We start from the raw sequence: 16299 nt of genomic DNA, 5'->3' as shown, positions 1-16299 counted from the left end.
CTACACGAATGCTGTTCCATGCTACATGCCATAAAAACTAAACCTACAAGCAGTGTTTTAATAAAAAGGAAAATAATGAGCTAGGTATGGAGTATAATTACTCTTTCAGATGATGGGGTAAATTCTTCCCTTGTAGTTTCAGTGTTGTTCAGTTGCTCAGCTCTTGTGATGTGCCTCTGCTCTGTTGTTTTCATTTGGTGTTGTACAGAAGAAGATCTAGACTCTCATGTATGTTTTCTTTCAGTAAAGAAAATGGCTTAGAAAAGTGCTGTTGTAAAGGTGTTAATGAAATCAAAGCTAACACATACTGGTACAAATCATACTGGTACACACAATAAAACTAGTGAAAGATATGGAATGGATCTTTGATTTAATTCTACAGTTCTTGTGTTAAGGCTGAAATATTGGATGTTATGAAAAAAGTGTAGCCTTCAATCAGCACGTGTGTGATTAACTCAATTTTTTTTTCCTTTTTCAGGAGGAATATCAAAAATATCTCAGTGTAGATTGAGACATTAATTTTCCAGTCCTTTTACTGGTTAATAGGGGCTTGATCCAGAAACTGAAAAAAGGGAGTTACAAACCCCAGCCTACAATGGGGTATTAAGGTGGCTCCACAGATGATGTCTCTTCCATTCTTGCCTATATCCAATGCATGTTTTACCCTGACCTGCCAGGAGTGGCTAATCCCAAAGTGTTTGACTCTTTCACTCTGTGTAGCTGACATTTTGAGAGGAGGAAGTCCAAGATCCTATTCTTTCACAGGGAGGGGCTGGTCAGGGTCTGGTATCATGAAAGCCAGAGGGTTGAATATGTGGTCATGAGGAAGAGAGGAGGAGTTGGCTGTGCCTTCATGGAAAAGCTCAACTGATGGATGACAAATGCACTAATTCCAGTAAAATGGGTGAGAATCCCAGGCACGAATCAGAAAACAGAACTGAATAAAATGTCTTCAAACCCACTAAATCCCACCTTGATATTGTGGACGGGAGGAAGCACATCTACCAGGTGTGATTTCTGCCTCTGTGCTGTATTTCAGATGCAAGCTTCCATACTTGATACAGTTCTGTGTACAATTGAAAACTACATGAAGAAAGCTTCTCTTCTGTGTGTAAAAGAAAGCAGCAAATAAAGCAATATAAAAAAAAATAAAGAAAACTCAACTTGGGGAAATTTGATTACAGAAAATACCTGAGTGAATGAAGATGGTTTTGTGCTGTCTGCTGCCCTTTCAAGGTTAGACTTCAGCAAACAAGAGAGGCTTAGCTAGTGAAAATCCTCGTTCCTACTAACTACACATTGATGCATAGTATGTGGAATATACATATGTGGATATGTTGTAGTGCTCTGCCCTTCTCTGAATGATGCTGGAAGGCACTTGTAACCCAAAGGCCTCAGCATCCTTTGTGTTTCTCTACCCTCTTCATATGTCATTTGTCATCTCGTCTGACACTTTCACTTCCCTGCCTTAATTCCCTAGATAATTGTGGATAAATCTCCATGATAAAAGTCTTCTGTGCCCCTCTGCCATTGCAGCTTAGCCCTAGCAGTGAGGCAGGCACATACACTTATACACAGGCACTTTTCTTGGATCATTTTACAGGGAAGTGCTGGGAGAGGGGAGCAAAAGGTATCTCTGAGATGTTGTGTTGTGACTGATGTCCTGCCAAGCTGCTCTGGGTGGTTCCTGCCCCATACACAACAACAAAGCCTAACGTGAAGAGCATAGCTGGTCTACTTGGGGATGAGCTCCCATTGATTAGTTCCAGACTCTAAGCTCAGATGTAAAGAAGTGCAGATATACGATCTCTGGCTATCTCCTGTATTAGGAATAGCAACTTCTTTTACCCCCTGGGTTGGGAAGCTTGATTTTTGTTGAATTCAGCATCCTGAAAAGACAAACAGCATTCACGTGTCCTTCATTCCATACAGAGGTTTTCTGGTGATGGAATCATTTATAGTAATACTGGGTGGCATCAGCTTTTTGAGCATTTTCTCATGCTTTTGATGGTAAATGCAATTTAAAGAAAATACATGTTTTTTCACTCTATTATTAGTTAGCAAATTTAATGTCCACTCACTTCTGCTTGGTAGATGGCACATTTTTCTTCCTGAATATTGTATAATTGATTCCTCTGAATAAATTTGAGCTTCACAGTAGGCTTATGAAGCTTATTTTAATAAAACCAACTGCAACATAAATAATACCAAGAGTATCTGAGAAGCCACGTAACAAAAACATACAACTTGACAAATTAAACAGGAACTCAGGTATTTTTTTAGATAGCTTATATTTTTATGGTATTAGATAATTAGGAGAAAATTACTGGAGCACTTCCTATAATTAGTAATTATCTAGTCAGTTGTCCCTAGAAGCATATTGCTGCAGCACAATGAACTGTATTTCATGCTCTAGGACAGACCTAATCTTACAAGATTAGGTTTAGAATTGCTCCAAGGTGCAGGAATAACTACCCCATGGTTCACTTTGCTAGTTGCAGTCATTTTCCAGAGGATGAATTCACTTCAGCAGATTATATTAACTGGACAAGTTCAGAGCAGAACTTTAGTGTGAAATGGTCATGGAACTGTCAGCAAAAACCAAAATCCATGAGGTGATTTAAGGTCTGTTATTAACCCACATAGTAAAAAAGCAATAGCTAGATTTTGCATTGATAGGTAATCCTGTTTTGCCTGAATTACTGTAGAAGGATAGATAAAGAGATGGGGTTTGAATACTGTAGAAATACCAATGATACGAACAGTTTCAGTAAAGTGGCACTGGATTTGCTATGCATGACAAGTGGTGAGGAACACTTGTTATGTCTTTGTTAGGCTTTGACTTGCAATGTCTTTCTGGCTTTCTTTATCCTTCTTCAAGAACAGATGCTGCAGCAGTTGACACTAGGCTTTCTATAAGTTCTTTGCTTATCCTTCAGCTGTTTCACCAGCTGCATGGTGATACCCCTTATCAATATCCACTTCATGAGTTCTGTCTAATTATAATTCTGGAGCACATACAGTTCCAACCAATACTCAGTGTGTTTTAGCTGTGATCACAATTAGGGGTGGCCTGACATCTCTTTAAGCATACCAAGATAGATTTTCCTTCAAATAGCAAGAAAACCTCTGTACCATGTGCATGCTAAAATGTTTATGCCACTCATACTGTCTCGATAGCTCGTCAATACCTGGCATGCACATTTACTCCTGTGGTGCTCAGCACACAATGTACCAGCTCAGTAGTACTGTAAAATCATTTTGGAAGCAGGTGAGGAATCCACTGAAAACTTGAAGAGGAGCAAATCTCTACAAAAAGCATAATATGCAGGAGAAAGCAGAGAGTAATGAATTGACATTATTCGCAAGCTCAGGGATGTATGTTACTTTAATTGGGAATTACATGGAGAAGGAGCTGTTGAGATGATCATAAAAGGAATGTTAGTTCTGTATTTTAAAGATGGGCATCAACATCTGTACATCCATTTAAAACTTGCCTGTTCTAAAAATTTCAACTGCAAATAAATGAGACTGGGAGAGGAGGTCTTTAAAAGAGACAGGGACTGGGCTGGAACACTTTTAAATGAACAGGACACACAAAAGGTTTTTAAATGGCCACAAGAAAGACTTCAGGTCATGATTGTTTCGAGGCAGAGGAAAATCAAGCTCACTGTGGGGACTAGGGAGATGATGACACAGGTTGCGTGCTGTAGTGTGGTCGCTATGGCTTTTTGCATTGCAACTCTTCTGTCATGCAGTTATGTTATGAGGAAGTTATATGTGATAAACATGGGTTTGAGTCTTACAGGTAATATAGTGTATAAATAGCCTTGAGGATAGGTAAAGGTGTTGTAAATGGTGATTCACCAGAAGCAAAATGGTAGATCTCTGGGTTTTGCGAGAAGCACTGAGACACAACCTATAGAGCATACATCCCTTCAGGCACCTCACGTGGAGGTAAAATTCCAGTGACTTTGTTTTGGTATAATTGCTTTTGAATATGTATTTAAGCTGATGCACATTAGCTTTTTGTAAGAAGAATTCCCTGTGTTGGTATCCCCAATCCCCACACATGCAGTCAAAAGATGGGAGAAATTAGCAAAACAAATAGAAAGTCAGTGAAATAATCTTCATAAAGTTTAGCATGGTGGAATTTCTGTCTGTGTGTGCAGGGAAATGAGAGTCTCCAGGAATTTAGTATGTCAGATATCTGATGCTTAAGACTGTGTCTTTGACGGCTGTGTACCACATGTAGAGATGGAAGCAGTGACCTGTGCTGTTACTCAACCCTTTCCACAGTAAGATCCTGTTTTTACTTACAACTTACTCGAATTACAGTAATTGAGGCTGAAATTTTCCATGAAACTGCGGTCGAGGAGTTGTCATGATGTCAACACAGCAATAAACCCACACTAAACTGCCTGCAAAATCAGCCTCTGAAAACATGGAGGCTTTTGCCTGCCTTCATTTCTCTGTGCACCAGATTTCATCCCTCAGAGGGATGGTGTTTGCTGCTTGATGTTATTAGGATAAGTCCATGCAGTTTGTGTAGCACACTGTTACTATATAGATGAATGGTATGATAAGGCCATGAGGAGCTTTGCATTTGGTGTATTGTTTGGGTATTAGTTAAGACAGAGCCTTGCTAAGGCTGGAGTTGAAAGCATCATGCAGCAGTGGTACCAACCTTCCTACATGAGCTGTGCACCCAAAGCACTGCTACAAGTATGCAGTGCTCTCAAAGGAAGCCCTGGCACTGTGAGAGACTCATCACTTTTGCATGTGTTTATGAATATCTGCCTCATTCTTCTTATCTTTTTGTTTCTTTATAGTGAGTGTTGAAAAAGTGGAATTAAAGGGACTGGCACACAAGAAGAATGAAAGAAACGTTGAATATTCCTTTGAGGTAAGGTTGGTTTTCTACTATGAAAGAAAGGAGGATAATAATACTTAAGGAGGAGTTAAAGAAATTCTCAGACCTCATTGCTAGATCCCAGAAATTGGTCTAGTGGAGCTTGTTTGAGACAAATGGTAGTCTTATTTTTTAATCAGTGATTTGGAAGTAGTCATAAATGGCTGGTTATGAACATATGTGGGTGATGCAGAGATTGTGTGGTAAGTGGGACACAGGCAAAATAGATATATTCACTCTAATGCAGCAAGTTATGGCTAAGTATATATTTAGGGGGAAATATGCCACACTTACAGAGCAGTTACCCTTGTGCTGAATGCAGAAGCTAGAAAGAATTTAAGTCTTAATCTGGACAAATGGGAATTTAGACTCTTTGGGCACTGCTGCACGTACTGGAAAAGAGGTAGGATGGTCATTTATCTTCGCATTCAGCACTGAGGGGAGTGTGAGACTGTTGTGTACCCTTCAGGCATTACTGATTATAAAAGGAGTGTTGAGAAGGACAGAAAATAGCCCTGGAAATTATTCAAAGCTTGAGGAAAATGCCATGTAGTGAGAGACTTAAGGAACTTGACTGAGGGATGATTTTCAGTATCCTATAAAAGTGTTTTCAAAGGGGAGAAAACGTTGTGCTGTAAAGGCGGTGTTAATCTAGAAGAAAAAGGCATAACAGGAACCAAGGTCTGCAAATTGAAGCCAGACTAATTCAAACTGGAAGTGAGAATAGTTTCTTTGGAATGAGGGTGGTTAGCCACAGGCTGCTGGGAGAAGTGGCTTCCCCTCCTATTCACGCAGCTTTTGGAGGTCCGGTCATTGCTCACAGTTTCTGTGGAGGGATGACTTCATTGTGTGAAGCCTCGTGTTAATAGCAGAGGCTGTATTCTGGGTGCTGGCGAGCAAGAATGGCAAACTGCTTTTATTCCATCTAGCTGGAATGATGTATTCCAAAATTCAGAATGCAAAGCCCAGAAAATGTCTTTGGTTTGCTTAATGAGGCAGCAGAGCCAAACAGTTGGTGAGAAAAGGAGAACCCGAAAGAAAACAGACAGAATTCCAATTCTCTGCAATTTTATCAAAAAGTTACTCTTTAAAACTACCACCCAAGATCAGTTCAGCATCTGCTTGTGATGCTGACAGCATTAACCTCTGCATGACTTGATACTGTTCTGCATTTTCCAAATCCCATGATTGTTCCAAACATCAATATTAGAGGGGAGTTTTTCAAGGGATTTAAAAATCACAATGAAATATGCAGTTACATATTAGTGTTTTGTGAAACACCTTTTCCTATTATGAATTTTCTGTAAATACCAGAAATTACTTTTACCAGTATTTCAGTTGACAGCTTATAGCTGTAGGAATAGGATGTAATTTAGTTGAGCTAATAAATTGCTGTTTGCTAGGTCAGAAACCCAACTATTAAATGTTTTGTTTAGCAGCTTGGGAATAGAAGGTCAATAGAGTAGTTTAGTGTTTTCTGCATCGCTTTGTAATGTTATTGTTCTCTGCATTTATGATTCATATTTTTGTTTTATAAGTATTGAAAATTATAACCAGTTGGCGAAATGGAAGTCATAACAAATACTGGGTTATTACCAAACCAGAAAGAAAGAGAAAGTTCTAGATTTTTCTGAAATATCTCATGGATTCTAAAAAAAGTATTAGTTTATCATGAACGATAAGAAGAACCCAAGAAAAACCCCCACAGGCTTTGTAAAAACAGAAACTGCTTAAGTTCTCTTTGTCTTTTCTTTCCTTTTTTCCTTATTTTTTTGTGTAATAGCTCTTCAGAGAGGAAATTCCTCCATTATGTAATGTATTTTGAAATACTCTCCTCTCACCAGTCTTTTTGGCAGCATTCTGGTGGCTGGAAAAACTTTGTGCGTGTTTTCGGTTGTCATTGAAACTAGTGTCATGTGAGAAGATGGTCGCCTGATTCTTAATGCATAAATCCAGCTTCCTCCCCTATAGAACTGATGAAGTTCCATATGCTTCCCAGGCGCCGTGGACAGATACCTGAAGTCTGAAGGCATTTATCATTAGCTGGTCTCATGCTGATGTCCTTTGTGCCAAGAAATCCTGGCTTTGGCTCAGTTAAACTAATCATCTGCCGCACAATAAAAGCCTCTGTATCTAAGAACGTAATGACTTAATGCATATGGGAAGAGATAATGAACCCTTTCCTTCTTCTAGGGCATCTACAAGATGGTGTCTAAAGAGTGTAGCTAGAGCAGGAGCTGCAGGTTTCCTTTCTAAGGCTTTGCCTTTCTTTGCAGTGCAGTGATTTGCTGCCGTCTTCAACTTCTCATGGCATATGGAGTTGATTAATTATAAATAGGCACTGTTGTGCTGTGGCGAGTTGTTCATATTGAACATCAGATTCTACAAACCAGCTGTTTTCTTTAACAGTAATGAGAGAAAAAAGGTTCCATTACTTAGGAGTCTGTTGCTTAATACTGGACGTCTGCAGCGTGCAATGGCTGTGTAAACTATGAAGTGCTTTTTTAAGCATTCAGAATAGCTGTTAAGTATAATAACAGCAAGAACCAGGCAGTGAGGGAGGACTGAGTAATAGTTACTTGTGCACTAAAGAGAGATTCTCCTTATTGCTGTCACACATTACAAACCCTCTTGCAGTCTAGGAGTGACATTTGATGACCATAATTGATCTTTTGGAACCATACTTAAGTCTCTGACCATTAGTTACTAAACTGAATGCTTTTTACTTCCTAAGGTCCTGTGGTCTGATTCTTCAGTGACGTTGGTAACCAAATCTTCCTCTGAAGTGACTGATTTTATCTCAAAGGTAAAGGCGATATCAAAAATACTTTGAACCATAGGAAGATGTTTTATCCCTCTGTGTAGTTTTGTCAAATGACATTTTTCAGATATGCTGAGATAATAGAGATTGAATTTCATAAAATGTTTGACTTACAAATTGTTGTGCATTGAATCTCCTATGAGTAACAAGTCTTCTTTTCCCATATTATTTGTAATATCCTTCACATTTAGCTGTCTCAGCTGTATCCAGAAGAAAACTTGGAGAAATTCATTCCTTGCCTAGCTGGTCCAGATTCATTTTACCTAGAACGGAACCACATGGACCTGGAATCGGACCTTAGGTATGCTGGGATTTCTGTTGTTGTGTGTTTTTTCCTTAACACTTGGCTTTTTTCACCAACTGGAAGAAAAAAAACCCAGGAAATACAAATAATATGTTCCTATTCTAAATTACTTTCAAGAAATTAGAGGCTCGTCCTGAGCATTATTTCTTGATGTTCTACTAATTCCAGCATGGAAGAATTTTCTAGGAATTCTTTCTTCAGAAATACAGATGGTAATAATATTCAGTATTAAGCTTCCTGGAGAATTGACATTTCCTAATTCCTTATTCAAAACAAATAGAGGATCATGGGCTTTGCAGAAGCTTGGTTTGGGCTCAAAAAATAGCTGGAAAACTCAGGAAAAATACAGCTGCCTGAATAGTCATCCTTCCATATTGAAGGATGGGTTGTGGGCATTTTCCTTTTCACCCTTACCCCTTGAGAGAGTTTTTGTATTGTCTCAGTTGTTTTAGGTTGTCATGGTATTTATTTTAATTTTTAAAAGGTAGGCATGTGTGTAGATATATATATGTATGTATGTATATATATAATAGCCATTAAATTTGTGGAAGCCATTAGCAGCTAAGATGTTTTTAAAGCTCTAAAGCCTCCTCACATTATCACAAATCACCTGGCCATTATCTAATCCAAACCACCATTTAAAAAACCATCATCTGTGGCAGCTCACATCAGGTCTCTCTTTCTAAATACCACAATAGTTTTGCTAGGAAAATTTGAAGGACTTAATTTATTGTCAGCTACTACTGTCTTTATGCAAAGTATTATATGGCATTTTAAGATACTAATTAACTTGTGTTAGAGCTTCTGCTAAACACCTATTTTCCCTATGTCCAGACTGGCAGAGCCACCCTGGATATTGGTTTTCCACAATCAGAGCCAGGAGGTACATGCCTAGATGATTTTTAATGGCAAACAGCATTAACGTTTCACATAGTCCCTTCTGTGCTTTGAGGATCACAGGCTATTGATAGGACTTAGGGAGGGTAAGGAAGAATGCATGCTGATGCTGTTCAGCCTGCAACAGTCTGCAAATCTAGGTTAATGGAGCAGCAATCTGTGTTCACAGAGCAGTGGTTGCATCTCTGGAGCAGAGAAAGAAGCTGCTCTGTTAAATGCTGCATGGGTGAAATTTAACTGTGATTTTTCAAGGTGGAAAGCATATTTGTGTGCATGTGTACAGTTGGGTTATTCTTTACTCAAAGACGCTTACAATGGTAAAGGTACAGTCCAAATGGTCTTTTTAAAACCATTTTCTGTATGTTTTTGACATCTGTAGATTTGGCAACAGTTTTTACATGACCGTGAGAAGTTTATACACGTTGATGGAACACACTTTTTATACATTACAAAGTTTTAAGAGATTTTCCCTCAAAAGAGGCACGGCAATCCCAAAGCAAATGTGACATAAGTTTTGCACACTTTTTCCCTACACTGCCAGACTCTGCATCTGCTGTTTATCTCCAAGAGGAGAAAATGAAATAACAGATACATCTATATTTTATGGTCTTCAGATTCGTGAATTTAAAGGGAAATTTTCAAGCTTATATTTGAACATTTTCTGCCTTAACACGCATTCAGTGTTCCTAAATTAAGCATCTTTATCGAAACACTCAGGACAGTGAAAGCAACACAATGGTAACGTGTTTAAGTAGTATTCAGTGTAAGAACATCCATACTTTGATTCAGTATTGCATGGTGTTATTAATTTGAAAGGTCTTTTAAAGTTTCCAATTCAGTTTTAAAACGTATACAGTCTTTAATCTTGACTATATGGGCAGCTCCGAATCACACATAACAGAATGGGGGGTTGTTTGCTTTTGATTAACACGCAGGTATTTGGCACCGTTACCTTCCCATGTGGTGAAAAATGACCACGTTAGAAAGTTCTTCAGCACTTCATCTCCTTCACAGCAACTTCAGAGCTCGAGTAAGTTTAAATAAAGCTTAAAACCACAACTTTTTGTACAGATTCAAATTTCATAAACAGATACCACTCATAACTTCTGTTCCCTGTTTCTAGATCCTGGCAACCCCTCCCTTTATAAAGTAGGAACCACGCTGGGAACATCTGGAAGGTGAAACATTTATTATGTTTACATTTGTTCTGGTTAGTTGCAAAACCCCATCACATCAGGAACTATCTGTCCTTGGAAGTTACGAAATAGCAGTGGTTGTCTTGCCCTAGGAAATCTGTATGTTCAGGGAAGACTTTGGGGAAACCTTTTTACCAGCATTACATGGGAGATAAGATCAGAGGATTGCAGCGATCCTGCTGGCTGGCAGTAAAACCTGCTCTAAGGAACCTTTCTGTAAGGGTTTACAGCTGTAGCTGCTGGATGGCATCAACACTTCAGTGCTGAGCTGTGGTGATGCATGATTTCTTACTGCAGAAGTGGTAATGGTCTCAATTACATAGTTAGAAGGAATTGTTTGAATCTGAATCATAGGTGTGTCATCCCTCGTACAGGTCTTTGTGGTCAGAGGGAGACTAGAGCATCTCTGAAAGGGATTTTTGCTCTCTACAGTGTGTTTGTATGTTTCCTTGTAGAGCAGGGGTTTTCATTTCAGAGGGAGAGGAGACCTCTTCGATAGGAGGCAGAAATCAGCCTTGGGAGGAAGGAAATTACCTTGCCTTTTGTTAGGATTTAACAAACTCAGAACTCATTCTCTGAAGAGGCAAAGGGGCCAAAATTGTGGGTTATTTTGCCACTTAACACTGTAAAAATTTCCACAGGATTATATTTGGGCTTCTTTTTAATAATGCCAAGAATTACGATAAACTATGATCATTCTCTCTATACTTCCTTTAAACACAGAGGTAGTAGACTGTACATTATCTGGGATTATAGAAGGAAAAGTCTGCTTAAGCTAAAGATAACACTATTTGCCCTAAGCTGCGCTGTTCTGATTGTGGTATTGAACAGCAGAGATAGCAGATCTCCAAGTTGGATCCAACAGTTCAGAATTTACTAGAAATCCTGGCAGTGGTAGGTTTGTATGGCCATAGTAGCTGAACTATGGGCGAGACAGATTCAATGTGCTAAACTGAACCTATATTACTCTTTTGCAGACCTATATGTGGAGTGGCTGGCATTCAGTCTTCTCAGAATCATGTTCAACACTCGGCTGCTGCTCCCGTTGCACTACCCCACTGTTCCCATGCAGGAGGTACCGGCTCATCGCTGGCCTATCGCACCCAGATGGACACCTCTTCTTCCCCCATGTTAATGTCTTCCAGTCCACAGACTCCTCAGACACAGGAGCAAAATGGGATCTTAGACTGGCTCAGGAAACTGCGGTTGCACAAATACTATCCTGTCTTCAAACAGCTCACGATGGAGAAGGTAGGGCGATGGATTAAGAGAAGGGAGGTAGCTTTTAAATCATGCTCATGTTCTCTAGTGCAGAGAGGCTGCAAACATCTGCATTGAGAATTGCAGAAGTTACTGGCAATGTTGTGAATGTTTTGCTCTATTGAAGCAGTGATATTTTGATGAGAACCTTTCTGTTTGGCTCTGTGTTGTGTCCGGGGCTGGAGCTGTTCCACAGCTGCCTCCTGCTTCAGAATGCTGCACTGAATGCTTGAAGATCCATCTTGCATGTGGCCTCAGGAGCTCTGCTTTGGCTCCTTGTTCATCCCTTTGGTGTGCAGCACATAACTAACATTTGTAGGGGCTTCTTTTATTATTATTTCTGCTTCTTGGTGGATTTTTCTCCAAAAAATACTTGGTTTTATCCTGATTTTAGAGAACAGCTTCAGATACCTCTGAAATGAACATCAGGGTGCACGTACCTGTCAGTGAACGTGAGGTTTTTGTTTTCTGCAGAAATTCCTGTGGGAAAGCAATCACTTGTGTATTTGCACAATAAGAGTCACAAATGACACTTCTGTGTGCTGGGTTTTATGTAAATGGAATACGTTTGCAGCATTTACCCAGCTCCATCTATAAAAATCGTGTAATCTTTCTGTTTTTTAGCCTTGAACGCCCTCCAGTGGAGCAAGTGCTTAGGTCCAGGGCTAGGTTGGAGTGGCTTTATGCTGGTTGTAGAATGTTGGATGGATTTAATTCTAATCTGTTACCAGTCTTCTGATTCGATTTTCTTCATTATGTGAGGGAAATATATAGTGTTTTGTTCTCTAATAAAGTAGCAAAACCGTGCATATTGTAGTTTGTTTTAAATAAGCATGTGTTATTATGCATTCTTTGCTGGCTTTGATTTTCATTACATTATAAATGTATATATTACAATTTCATACTCTGTGTCTATTATTATAAGATTTAATTTTAATTTAATTATTATTTTTATTATAAGATTTAATTTTGCAGTATATTTTCTAATTAAACTGATGAGATGACTGCATATTGATTTCTGTCTTAAACAGCACAACTAGGAAGACTGTAGTGAGGTTTCTTTTCAGAGAATCAGATCCTTAAACCCATTTAATAGCACAAAATTCTATTTTAATATGTACACAAATTACTTCATCTTATTGTGAGTAGTTAATATAAGCACAGATGTAATTAAATTTAATCTACAGATGTTCTTTCTTTTGCGCTGGTTTCCCATACTTTCTGTCTACACTGATTCTATAACCAAAAACTAGAGCTGAGAGTTTCTTTGAATTAACATGTGTTAAAAAATGGCTTTTAGGTCACCTTTCAGGGTTGATCTTGAATAAAAATGTAAATAAGAACATTCCAGGCTGTAAAACTAAGCATGCATTCTTCTTCTTTACAAGTTTCTGAGTCTTACTGAGGAAGATCTGAATAAGTTTGAGTCCCTCACCATGGGAGCAAAGAAGAAGCTCAAGACCCAGCTAGAGTTGGAGAAGTAAGTGTGTGTGTGTGTGAGCTGTCTTTTTAAGGCCATAAGATATTTAATGCAAGTTTTATGATGGCCTTTGGCTTCTAGAGCATATACCTACCAGGATTCCCAGCTGTCAGTATGGGTAATGCATAACTCCCTTCCTCTGAAGATGTGTTGGTTACTGTGGAAAGCTCTTACCAGATAATACCTATTACTTACTGGTTCACTGTTGCCTGTTCATGGTTGTGGTAGGGATAACCGAATGGAAAGAGTTTGTGAACTCTGTTTTAAAAGGATACAACAACACAGTCATGTAATAAATACCTGTTGTCACCTCGTCTCAGGAAGGTTGCACCTTCATGATCTTAATATTGCCAGACATAATATTTCCAGTGCTCTGTGCAGGATTAATAGCCCTTTGGGGAAACTGATGTAACAGACTGCCCTATTTTTTGCATCTCCTCTTAGAGGGAAATGTTTATTCTGAAGCTTCTGCAGTTACTTTAAAAGTAATTAAAAATCCAAATCCAGGCCCATTTATCAAAGCTCCTGACAGCACTTTTCATCACTCTTAGTTTTTTCCAGATTGTGTTTACAAAATGAAAACTTGGAGCTGCATTTGTCTTCCCTTTGGTTTTGGTGTGCATGGCTATGCTTGAGATGTGCTTACATCATGTGTGGTAGAGTTTAGTCACTGTTGGGTGGTATTTTACCCTGTACAAACAAGAGCATTAGTTTTGTAACCAGACAGCTCACAGTCCAAATGTAACTGCTGGCAAGAAGCTATGGTCACAATTGATGTGATTTCCAAACGTTTCCAGTTGAAATGAGCATAGTATTTAGTGGATTATTCAGTGGGCTCTGTCTGCTTCGGTTTCATTCAGAAATTGATATATCTGTCGTTGTGCATTAGCCATTTTCTGTGTCCTCATATGTTTCTCCATCACCCTATAGAGAAAAGTCAGAGAAACGGTGCCTAAACCCCTCAACACCTTCTTCAGTTACCAGCAGCGGTGTGGCAAGGGTTCCCCCTACTACACATGTAGGGCCAATCCAGAGTATTCGTGGCAACCATGCTGCAGGTAAGAAAGAGGAGCAAAGGACACTGAATGTGACCTTGCACAAGAGCAAGCTCATTCTCACAGTGCTTTTTCACCAGCCCCTCATAAGCTTTATCTCCCAAAATGTCATTGGCTTAATGGGGAGCAATCAAGAAGTCTGATTCCTTATTGTGAGGGTGCTGAGGCGCTGGCACAGGGTGCCCAGAGAAGCTGTGGCTGCCCCATCCCTGGCAGTGCTCAAGGCCAGGTTGGACACAGGGGCTTGGAGCAGCTGCTCCAGTGGAAGGGGTCCCTGCCCACGGCAAGGGGGTGGAACTGGATGAGCTTTAAGGTCCCTTCAACCCAAACCATGTCTGTGATTCTATGATTCCTGTGTATGTGTAGTGCAATAAAATGTGGTTTCCTGCTGTGGGTTCCATGTGAATGGCTGGCTGCACTGGTCAGCAACTGTTACAGCTCCAGACTCCTGATCCTTAGCCGATTGGTGTCTGTAAACCTGAGCACCACTATGTTAGATGGTGTCATGAAACAGTTGTATTTAAGTCCTGCTAAGTAGGTGTTACCACTCATATCCGCATTCCCTGATGGCTTGTACACCCTTTATCTGCAGAGCTGCGAGTGGATGTGGATCAGCCAGCTCACCCACTGCCCCGTGAGGGCAGCTCATCCGAGTATTCCAGCTCTTCTTCCAGCCCCATGGGGATCCAGACAAGGGAAGAGAGCTCAGACAGTGCCGAGGAGAACGACAGACGTAAGCAGAACCAAGGAGAGAGGGTGCTTGTGTTGCCAGCTTTGTCTATAGCGAAGCTGTTGTACTTACAGATGCTTCTGTCCCTAGGTTTGGAGATTCACTTAGACGGCTCTGAAAAGGAGAAGCCAGTGATGTTACTGAATCATTTCACTTCGAGCTCTGCCAGACCCACGGCTCAAGTCTTGCCAGTGCAAAATGATGCAGGCTCCAATCCGTCCAGCCACCACTCTCTGCCCATGCAAATGATGTCAGCGGCCTCTACTCACATCACCCCCATTCGGATGCTAAACTCAGTGCATAAATCAGAGCGTGGCAATGCAGACATGAAGCTCCTTTCATCGTCTATGCATTCTCTTTTGTCTTTAGAAGAGAGAAATAAAGTTTCTCCTGGATCTAGGGGCAGCATTAAAATGGAAAAGAGCTTTGGAAATACAGTGGTGGATGTAATGTCTGCATCTTCTCCCCACCAGCCCTTGCAAGTGCTGTCAGGGGCTGCTGAGAACAGCTCACCCACTTCTACTATTAACTTTGGTCCTCGAACCAAAGTTGTACATGCTTCAACTCTGGACAGAGTGATAAAAACAGCTCAGCAGCCAGGATTAATAGTAGAAACGAGTACTGCTGCCACTGTAACATCCAGCACAGTCTTCCACGTGGCTCGTCCACCCATCAAACTGCTGGTGTCTTCGTCTCTTCCTACTGATTCTGCCATTGCCGGACAGACTTCCTGCTCCAGTAATATGCAAATAACGGTGTCCCCTGCAATAATCAATCCCCGGACTGCTCTGTACACAGCCAACACCAAAGTTGCCTTCTCTGCAATGAGCAGCGTGCCAGTGGCGCCAATGCAAGGCAGCTTCTGTGCAAACAGCAACGCAGCCTCCTCCAGCAGCCACCCATCCACATCCTATGCGACCATGGCCAACCTGCCCAGCTGCCCCGCACCCAGCTCCAGCCCCACGCTCTCCTCTGTTGCCGACAACAACTTCTACAGCAGCAGCAGCAGCAGCAGTAGCAGCAGCAGCAGCAGCAGCAGCGGATCCGCAGGGAGCATCCCGGTACCAAACCAGAACCACCACCACCATCACCACCAGCAGCAACAGCCGCAGCCGCCTGGGTGCATGGTGTGCAGCTCCTGTGGGTGCAGTGGGAACTGCGGCACCGGCGGTATGACCGTCAGCTATGCCAACTATTTCCAACACCCATTTTCAGGCCCGTCAATGTTTACTTTTCCATTTCTGCCCTTCAACCCTTTGTGTAGTAATGGCTACATCAACACACAGCAGTACAACAGCAGCACGACCTTCCCCGTGGTCCACACCGCCTACAACAGCGGCATAGCACCGGACTCCGTGATGACCGGGCAGTCCACGTTTGCGGTACCACCAATGCAGAACTTTATGGCAGGGACAGCAGGGGTGTACCAGGCACAGGGAATGATGGGAAACAGCAATGGTTCCAGTCACAAAAAAAACGGGAATCTCTCATGTTACAACTGCGGGGCCAGTGGTCACAGAGCTCAGGACTGCAAACAGCCTCCGATGGATTTCAATCGACAAGGTAAAAGCAGGAGGAGGGACTGATGCAGGATGCAGCTTACAGGGTGCTGTGTTTGGCCCAGGGAATGGCTGCATGCCCTGA

General features: G+C 41.0%; 1 protein-coding gene across 1 annotated transcript in view; it reads left to right on the top strand.

Annotated features, from left to right (window-relative positions):
- ZCCHC14 (zinc finger CCHC-type containing 14) overlaps window positions 1–16299 on the top strand; it is a 53330-nt gene that overhangs the window by 31892 nt on the left and 5139 nt on the right. Inside the window, exons 3-12 of the mRNA XM_005144915.3 lie at window positions 4833–4906; window positions 7647–7718; window positions 7925–8034; window positions 9870–9964; window positions 10058–10112; window positions 11108–11381; window positions 12779–12870; window positions 13801–13928; window positions 14518–14658; window positions 14746–16218. Coding sequence (XP_005144972.2) covers window positions 4833–4906; window positions 7647–7718; window positions 7925–8034; window positions 9870–9964; window positions 10058–10112; window positions 11108–11381; window positions 12779–12870; window positions 13801–13928; window positions 14518–14658; window positions 14746–16218 — 2514 coding nt within the window. The remainder of the gene's footprint in view (window positions 1–4832; window positions 4907–7646; window positions 7719–7924; window positions 8035–9869; window positions 9965–10057; window positions 10113–11107; window positions 11382–12778; window positions 12871–13800; window positions 13929–14517; window positions 14659–14745; window positions 16219–16299) is intronic.

Source organism: Melopsittacus undulatus, chromosome Z (assembly GCF_012275295.1).
Source record: "Melopsittacus undulatus isolate bMelUnd1 chromosome Z, bMelUnd1.mat.Z, whole genome shotgun sequence".
NCBI lineage: Eukaryota > Metazoa > Chordata > Aves > Psittaciformes > Psittaculidae > Melopsittacus > Melopsittacus undulatus.
This window is presented reverse-complemented; position numbering and strand designations above follow the sequence as displayed.